This window comes from Miscanthus floridulus, chromosome 11, assembly GCF_019320115.1.
Source record: "Miscanthus floridulus cultivar M001 chromosome 11, ASM1932011v1, whole genome shotgun sequence".
Classification (NCBI taxonomy): Eukaryota; Viridiplantae; Streptophyta; class Magnoliopsida; order Poales; family Poaceae; genus Miscanthus; species Miscanthus floridulus.
The window spans coordinates 100,373,111-100,382,977 of record NC_089590.1 but is presented as its reverse complement, the minus strand read 5'-3'; the positions used below and the strand labels follow the sequence as shown (position 1 = coordinate 100,382,977).

The 9,867-nt window shown below is 49.1% G+C and overlaps 1 protein-coding gene across 1 annotated transcript; it reads right to left on the bottom strand.

Moving 5' to 3' along the window:
* Positions 1-3,482: 3,482 nt before the first annotated feature.
* Positions 3,483-7,933, bottom strand: LOC136494236 (WAT1-related protein At1g68170-like). Its single transcript, XM_066490408.1, has 4 exons — positions 7,531-7,933; positions 6,452-6,514; positions 4,665-5,211; positions 3,483-4,589 (listed from the first exon to the last, which is right to left on the bottom strand). The coding sequence occupies exons 1-4, from the start codon at positions 7,710-7,712 to the stop codon at positions 4,260-4,262; spliced, it is 1,122 nt and encodes a 373-aa protein (XP_066346505.1). The 5' UTR covers positions 7,713-7,933; the 3' UTR covers positions 3,483-4,259.
* Positions 7,934-9,867: the final 1,934 nt, after the last annotated feature.

The following is a 9,867-nucleotide window of genomic DNA, read 5'->3' as shown; positions in this document are numbered from 1 at the left end:
CATCTCGCTAATTAGTTACCGTTTATGCAATTAGTTTTGGAATTAGTTCAAGTTTGATCCTTCTAGCATCTAAACATAGTGCTAACTTTTAGTACTAAAGATCCAAGCAGACGCAGACGCTAAACTAAATAGTCTATAGGCGTATTTGGTTTCCACCCTGGACCGTGCATCAATGTCATGCTCTAACAGAGCTCTGTAGGCGAGGCGTACGTTGAACCAAACAAGTCCATGGTTGGAGGTCTCCCAGGTAGCTCTATGGCTAGGCAATCTGAGCCCCAGACGTCTGGATGTTTGGGAATGCTCACAGCTCCGGGGCAAACCTGCATGGCAGCAAAGCAAATACACATATAGAACGTGTTTGGTTGACGCCCTGGCCTGGAAGAACCGGTTAGACAGCTTAATCTAGCCCCAGACATTTTAAAATTAGATGCATGGGATTATTGACTGGTCCAAAGCAGGTTTCTCAGTTCATGAACCAATCAAAAACTATTCTACGACAGCGAGTGTGTTTTCATCCAATCACCAATGGCATCTCGCCATGAAGTGACCTTGGATGTGTAATCTTTTTCTAAACTCCTCCTTAATGAAATACGTACTAAGCACCCTCTAAAAAAATGAACCAATTAAACAAGCCTTATACGCTCCATGGAGGCATACATACAAGAGGCAGAGAGAGAGAGAGAGAGAGAGAGAGAGAGAGAGAGAGAGAGAGAGAGAGCACGTGTATGATCATATGTATTGGAGTTATAGAATGTAGAATGAGGGCAGTAACATGAACCTAGTACAAGATTGAATGATCCGTGCATTCCATTGCATTGTTCATTATTATATATTCCCTGCATTTCAAATTATAAGATGTTTTAGTGTTTTTAGATACATAGATTTATTATGCACTTTGATCGACGTTATCTAAATACGTAGTAAAAGTAATATATCTAGAAAAACCACAACATCTTATAATCTGAAATGAAGGGAGTACTATTTATTTATACGATATACAATACGAACGGTGACATTAATGATACACGTGATCCGAGTAAGAGGTAGGGTTGAATACTGTAGAAATAAGGTCTAGAGGCGTCATTTATTTTTTTCGGAAAAAGATTGAGTGGACGATGGGTCCGAATTTTTTACTATTTGGCCCTTTTTTTGAAAGTTTCTCACAAATAGACCCCTGGCGAAAAGAATTCGGGAAATGGACCCTTGGCTCGGCGCCAGAGTGACTGGCGCCGAGCTTGGCGCCACGGTCACTGGCGCCGAGCTCCTGGGCACGGGGAAATGGCCTGCCAGGGGGCTCGGCGCCAGAGTGACTGGCGCTGAGCCACCTGCATTTAACCCAACCCACCCTTCTTCCCCGAGCGTTCTTCCTCTTCTTTCTCCTCCCTCTCGGGTTTTTCTCTCGCCACTTCACCCTACCTCACGAATCGACATATTGGACCTTGAAAACCTTGATTTGATCCGTAGATCTTCGAGAGCAAGGTATACTCGCTCACCTCCTTGTTTTTTTCGCATCGATTCAGTACATATTAGTTGGATTTTTGAACCTAAGAATCGTCATCACTTAGGGTTTCATTGTATCCCTCAATATATGTATTATACAACCGTAGGTTGATTCCAAGGCGTGGAAAAAGCTAGCAAACCAAGCCGCATGTAGTTATGTTATGAGTTCATTGTTGTGGATGAAATGAGAAACCCTAGGTTTAGAGTATAATGTTAACTGCTTTTGGTTCTTAGAACGAAATTGGTTGTATTGTAGTTATGGTTCTCATTGATATTTTTTTGTGATGTTTTGATTTATGTTTGTTAAATTACATCCGCTTTGTTATATGCAAGAAATGTTTCGGGATGAGTTTTGGCGAAAACGGGGTCGTCCTCGAGAATTATACCCCGACGCGTCTAGCAAAGATGCCCCCGTCCCTCCTGACCTTCCTATCCCTAACTATGACTATGGTTTCCCGGCACATGTATCCTCGACTCTCAGACCTCGCCGTCGGACATTGTATCGCCCCTATGCTCGACCTGATAAGTCCCTGTGGCGTGGTCAAAGCATGCAACCTCATGTGTGCCAGCCCTTTCTCTTGCCTTCTCTAGGTGTGCCTTTGCTTTCGGAGCCCATATCTCTCCATCACTCCTCAACTGCAATACATGGGCGTGTCTATCGTTGAACCAGGCAACAAGCTTATAGAAGGTGAATTGAACAATTGCATTCACGGGCATACCACGTATCCCCAATAGCAACTTATTGAATGACTCTGCCATGTTGCTGCACTGAAACTTGTACCTCCAGCCACCGGCGTCATGAGCTCTCGTCCATTTCTCCAAATCCCTCATCAAACCTGTGAGCCATTGTCTACCTTCTGCATTTGATGCGGTTCTGACCTGCTCCAACTTTCCCTAAAGTACTTGTCCTCAAGCTGTCGAGCAGCCTCCTGGAACAGATCAAAGTTTTTCTTGACACCGTCCTTCCGTAGTAGATTCTCGGCAAGGTGTCGAGTACACCAACGATGGTGCAAAGGCGCATACCCCTCTAACTACTCTCACACGGCATTAAGTATGCCTTGATGCCTATCAGATATGACGCCAACCTCCCTGCCAGGCCCAACCACGTGTATCCGGACTAGCCTCAAGAACCATCCCCAACTATCATTGTTCTCCTTCTCAACCAAAGCAAATGCCAAAGGAACCAACTTGTTGTTCGCGTCACAAGATATGGCTATAAGAAGTGTGCCCTAGTATTTGCCAATCAAGAACGTACCATCAATGGAGAAGACGAGACGACAGTGCCTAAAGGCCTCGACACACTGAGGGAAGCACCAGCTAGGGCCACGGCCGGCTACGTCTCCTCCATCTTTGCCCCGGTCCCTGCCGTCCGGCGTCCACCACGCCACGGCCCCGAGTCAAGACCGGATGAGCCTAGGCGCACGACGGGGACACATCTAACGGCTTTGCTAGGCGACGAATGGCGTCGAGGTAGGTTGTAGGGTTGTCGTCGTCAGACTCCTCGCCGTTGTCGTCCGCCCAGCGACGGCTCTTCGTGCACCCACCGGAGGAACAACCTGGGCAGAAAGGCGCCACGTCAGGTGTGAGGGTGAAGGAGCTTCCAGCACCATCGAGGCCGCCCGGAGGCAGGGACGAGTAGCTGGCCATCAGTTCCGCTTGCGGGTCGGCCGTGGAGGCCAACGCCGGCGCTACCGCTGGCGAGGCTGAAGGCGGCGGCGGGGACTCGATCGACAGCTGCCGGATAGCTGGCCCACGAGCGCCACGGGCGTCGGCGTCGGCGTGAGTGCCTAGGGCAGCATCCGACAGCGGCGAGGAGGCAGCCTCCGTCGACGGTGGCATTGGCTGCGGTGAGGGCGTTGATGGAGCCCATAAAGCCACCTCAGCGCCGGATCCAGCGGGGTTGGCCTCGGTGGCGGCCGCGGTGGCGGCGTGTTAGCAACCCAACTCGATTGACTAACAGATAACTCGAATCAAGTAGTAGGAATACAAGACCTCAAGGAGAGGGAGGTCTGGAATCAGCAAGGGATAGAGAGGAAGAGGCTAGAAGAAGAAGAAGAACAATAACTAGTAAGGGTAAAAGGTAATCTCATAATTTGTAAAAGGTAATCTCATAATTTCTCTCCCACCTGGTACTCTTGGCTTGTGCCTTTTGTACACCGGCGCCCAGCCACCGAGCAGCCTTGGCCCACGGCCCATAAGGCCCAGCAACACTTGCTTCCTGACACGGCGCCTGAAGTCAGCAGCGGCGCGGCCCATGAGGGAGCACGTGGAGGCGTCCCAGCGCCGGATCTGGCGGGTGCAGGCCCAGTGACGGCCCCGGCGTCGGCTCCCGTCGTCGAAGGCGACGCGGGCGAGCCAGGGCAGCAGGGACTGGCCGCCGGCGGTGGGCGAGCCCGAGGGTGGCTATCCGCCGGCAGCGGGTCGAGTTCGCCGGTCGCGCACGAACGGGAGGCGGTGCCGACGCTGGTGTGGAGGCAGCCGCCCGGCAGGCCATTTGCAGCGTCCTCGACGGCGGGATCCGACGTGGGCGGCCCGTGAGAGGAGGCCGACGGCGCTGGCCGGGAGATCGACGCGGATGGGGGCGGCAGCGGCTCGCCTACTAGTAGTATTTATTTTTGTTCACCCCCGTGCATGCGTAGCTAAAGGGGTGCATGTGCATGGCGACTACCCCGGCAAGCCGCCAACAGGCAACAACAACAACACAGCGCTGTCACGCCGTCCTCCGATCCCTAGTCCCTAGGCCGGGCGATCACATCAGATCAGACGGAGTTTGCTGCGGGAGGCACCAGGACGCTGACGTGCTGCTTGTCGTCCTCCTCCCTGGTGGTGGCGGGGTGGTCGCTGACGCTGACCTTGGCCGCCTCCGCCGCCGCCTCGCGTCCCTTGCCCCAGAGCACGGCGTAGAGTCCCATGACGATGAGCACCGCGCCCAGCGCCGTGCCCAGGTGCAGCTTCTCGCCCAGCAGCAGCGAGCTCAGCACGGCCACCATCAGCAGCATCAGCGGGCTGAACACGGACACGAACAGTGGCCCGCGCTTCTTCACGCACCACGCCATGATCACCAGCGCGACGCCCGACGCGAAAATGCCCTGCAGACATGTATGCGTGTCATTATCATCCAGGCAGCCAGGCATGCATGAGCAGCTAGCAAAACAACTACAGACCGAGTATGCGCAGGAGAGCATCCTGATGTTGAACTTGAGTCGCCACTGCGAGGCGTCCCTGTCGAAGCAGAGCGCGAACACAGCGGACTGCAGCGAGGTCATGATGCACATCAGGGCGGTGCTCGAGTAGTGGAACGGGTACTCGTTGCTCAGCTTCGCCTGCACGACGATCCAGAGCGCGTAGAAGAAGCAGCTGCTGACGCACAGCAGCGACCCCATGGCGTAGTTGGTGGTGGCCGTGGCGTCGACGTGCCCGCCGTCCCGGTGGTGGTGGCGCTGGGCGAGCGTGGCGACCAGGTTCAGGTGGCTGTGCCAAGGGGTGATGTCCACGCCCTTGTAGAAGGTGAGCAGCATGGCCCCGCCGATGCCCAGCAAGGTCCCGGTCACCTTGGCCTGGCTGGAGAAGGCGTGGATGTCGAGTCTCTCGTAGCGGAAGGCGAGGGCGATGACGAAGGTCCACGCCGGGAGGAGGTTCGTTGTCGCGGAGGCGAAAGTGGCCGAGGTGAACTTCATGCCGGCAATGTACAAGTTCTGCGCCACCGTGCCCCTGCACTATCGGAGACTGTGTAGTTACCGAGTGCCCCGACAATTACCGAGTGTCAAAAGTCGGGGCACTCGGAAAAAAGTACTTACCGAGTGCCAACACTGGGAAAACATAAACCAGCGAGCGAGCTAGCTAGCATCACATTCATTCTTGGTTTATTTGTTTCGACGATCGTATATTATTCATCCATGCCATTGTATAAAATAAAAGAAATGCATAGAATCAGGAACGGCACGATACTGAATCTCGACATGCTGGACCTAAACGAGAAATATATGCATGTAAATCAGGCATGGACGACGATACGATGCATGGATGATGTTGATCGGTGAGGAGCTAGCATCAGCTGGTGGTTGTATATCATGTGGTGTCTATGGCCAACTAACTTTGAATTTCCACATGTATGTAACATGTTGCCAAAAAAGACCACGCCAGGGATATATACCAGTAAATAAAGGTGGTTTCAGGAGTTGTTTGTTTGGATCAAATAATACTAATAGTTAGCCAGCCATAGCTAATAACTACTAACTATTAGCCAGCTAATTATCAACAGCCAACAGGGACCATTTCTGCTAATGCAACTAATAGTTAGCACCTTATACGACTAATAGTTAGCTGCTAAAAATTAGATGAGGATCTATTTGGATCATCAGCACAGTCTAACTAATGTCTTACCTACCACCTAGCTAACAATTAGCTATTAGATGGTTCCTCCTAGCTAACATAGTTAATAGTTAGCCGGGTGGATCAAACATGACATAATTTTGCTTGCTTTCCAGGTGGCACGACATCTCTCAGCATTGACATTTTCTGCGGCCAACTAGCCTACTACACCACCGGCGCCACAGCTTCCCGCTAGGCACTTCCACTACCAGCGACAGCGAGGGGTGATCTCACTGTGCCCATCCACGACCTTGCTCAGTCGTCTTCCACAACACACTACGTAGCACCGTCATTACCTCGCCTCGTCCTCCTCAATCCATCACCGCCATCTCTTTATTGTTAGGTCCCATCCTCCCTTATACATTTGACTCTAGTGCTAGCTCCAACCCATACCCTTAGCTCTAAAAATAATCCTACCACCTTTTCCGAAGTGAACAATGAATAGTTAGATTAGAATAAACAAAATTAAGTTTTAGCTTAGGATCAGGCAGGTGGTAAAAATCAAGTTTAATATACTTTAATTTCTTGTTAGGAAGAAAGTAATATTTATGGGACATAACGTAACACATATTAAACCTACCCTGAGAGGCCACACGCGAACGACAGAATCAGCACCCTCCATGTCAGCTTTGTTCGGTTCTTCCTGAAATTATTAAATGGTATGGTAGATATTATAAAACATAAGCTTCAAGTGAAATGATGCGTGCATGAGTATTGTAACTGATCTGTCAATGAAGTTTTTGTTTTAATTTGCATGCACATGTGTGGTTAGTGCAAGAAGAGTGATAGATAGACATGCTGGTTCCAAAAAAAAAACTTAAAAAAAGATCAACAATACATACATGAAGATGAAATTAAGATTGTTTGGATCCCATGTTTTATGAAAACTAGATTTTATCTATAGAATAAGTTTTAGCCCAACTACCGGCAAAACGATGTTGGGATGCGCTAACTAACTTGGGATTATCTAAAACAAGTTCTCCATAGCCTAGACAAGTGAGCATTAACAAAAATGAGTTCTTTTTTGTGTGTGTTTTCAAAGAATCACCTGATGATGTACAGTATCTCTATTGCCAACGTCCAACAAATCTAGCAATCAATCCACATATATCCCAAATTTCAGTTTTTCCCTCCTGGCAGCAAGCCAGCAATGGCGGGAATAAGTAAATTAACTATTGAACAAAGATTTAGATAAGAGAAAGTGCTATCTATCCATTACTATAAAAAGCATTTGTAAAGAAGAGACTAGCCGCTCTGTTTGCTTGTACACGTAATTTCTAAAACTGGCTGCCCAACTATCCCTAGAAATTGATTTCTAGAGACGACCGGGAATATATACGAGCCGAAACAGCCACACTAAACACAAAGTAGCAAATTAACCGACCACGAACTGGATTTTAATAAATAACCTTCTTTCACTAAAACTCGCTTGTAATCCAAACAGTCACTAAAAAAATACACGCCCAAAACAAGCCCAAAACAAGGTGCTGGAATAGCGTTAGCAGTGTTCTAACGCGCGTGCACAATTGCCTGATCCGTACACAAGGCAAGTCCACATCAAGAAAACCACGAGGACCTTTACCATATATCTAACGCCTACGCACAATTGAGTGATTCATGAGAGCTTCCATTTCTTTTGGGGGGTAATATATCCAGTACCTCTCGAGGAAGTAGGCGAGCGGCGCGAGGAAGGCCGAGGCGAAGAGGTAGCGGTAGGCGATGAGTACCCTTAGATCCATGCCGTCCGACACCGCTAGCTTATAAAAGATATTAAGGCCTGCAAAGAGAATCTGGAACACCACCATCCCCAGCACAGGTCCGGCACCGGCACAGGCCGCCATTGCCCGGCACGTACGGCCGCCGGCCTGACGACGACACTCTTCCCGCGCGCCGGGAGCGATGGAGAATCAGATCGAATGGATAGAATGATCGAACACGGGGCCGGCAGCCTCTCTGATGTCTGATCTCGATGGAGAAGGGGCGTGTGTGGCCGGGAGAGACTACTCGATCGTTCGCGCGCTGCTGAGTCCGTCCGGTTGGATCGGCTAACGTGTTGTGTGCCGGCCGGAGAGGGTTTTTTTTTTTTTCCGGCGACCGAACAGGGGGTTTAGAGTATATGTAGGCCACCAGGACAGGTAGCTTTTGCTTTTGTTGATATAATATGGGCTTGGCCCATATAATATTTAATAATTAAATAAAACTCTATGGTGCGTAACATTAAGTATTGTATGGTTTAATACCATACGGGATTTTGACTGAACGCTGACTCACCTTATATGGTTGGAAATTATTCATCTAAATTGAGAAGCTAAGAAAAGGATAAAGGCGTGCCACACGCGCGCGCCGTCGTCGCCGCGGGCCGAAGCAGGCAGTGGGCGGGCGTGATCAGTCTTTTGCCCCACTTAAATCCACATTATCACAGGAGTTTCGCTCCTTGATGGTGGAGGCGAACTGACTGCGTCAGTTACTGTCCCTTCCGCTTCCCGTCTTCTCTTCTCCGTCAGCAACCATATATCGCGCGCACGGAGAAGCGGGAGAGCAGGTGCCTCCGAAACCCTCGTCCGCCTGAGAATCCTGCACGGGGTGAGCGGCGATTAGGTTTTTGGGGAGCGATCCGCGACTGCTCGTCCATCTTCTTCCTGGAGATCGCTCTTGGATCCGTCCTCTCCCTGGAACGTCAAATACATCTTCTTCCTGGTGATCCGTTCGTAGGACTGCACTGCGAACATCTTCCTGCATCGACTGTGGTCCACGACTTTGAGCAACGCACTATGTCGATTAGTGCGAATGGAGCCTCCGATGCCATCGGCATGGGACCCTCCGCTGGGTACAGTCTAATCTCTGTGATTACTGTATTTTGTATTCTTACTGTATCGATCAGTATGTCATCTATGCATGCTGTAGCGTTCATAGAAATATACACATGCACATATATCCTGTCAAAAACCTGCTAATGTTATATTTCTGGATTAAACTGATAATGAAAATGCCTAATTTCCTAACATTCTAAAAAACCTAATAATAGGCAATTTTCTATCAGTGGATTTGCTGCCGCTTTGAAGCCAAATAATTTTGATGGCAATGATTTTATGATATAGCGTGTAAAGATGGTATTGTGGTTGACTGCGATGAACTGCTATCACACCGCACAAGGGAAGCCTGAACAGTTTACTCCTGAGGAGGAGCGAAAGTTCTTGGCTGCCGATAACCTGTTTCGAGGCGCCGTGATTAGTGCACTTCATCCCAAGTATGAGAAAAACTACATATCTTGCACATCAGGCAAAGAATTATGGGATGCTCTTGAGACAAAGTTTAGGATTTCTGATGCTGGTAGTGAGTTGTACCTTATGGAGCAGCTGTATGACTACAAAATGGTTGAAAATCGTTCTGTGGTCGAACAGGCTCATGAGATACAGGCGCTGGCAAAGGAACTAGAACATTTCCCATGTTTGTTGCCCGACAAGTTTGTGGCCGACGGTATAATCGCTAAGTTACCACCTTCTTAGAGGGATTTTGCTACTTCTCTAAAACATAAGAGACAAGAGTTTAACGTGGCTGAGCTTATTGGATCTCTTGATGTTGAGGAGAGGGCGAGAGCAAAAGACAACCGTAGAAAAGGAGTTGAGTCTTCCGCTGTCAATATGGTACAGAAGAAAAACTCATTTGCATCTCGTAATAAAAAGAAAAAGAACATGCAAGAGAACAATAATGCAAAGCCTAAGCAGACCGCACAGTTTAAGAAGAAAAACAACAAGAAATGTGGAGGATGCGTTGTTTGCGGGAGTGATGAGCATTGAGCAAGTGCGTGCCCAGACCGCAAATATAAACAAGAAAAGAAATCAGCAAACATGGTAATTAGCGAGACTGGAGGAGAAACACCTGGGTATGGTAATTCTTTACCCTTTGTTCTTTCAGTTTGTCTTTCACCTGAGTGGTGGATGGACAGTGATGCTAATATTCATGTGTGTGCTGATGTTTCTTTGTTTATTTCCTATC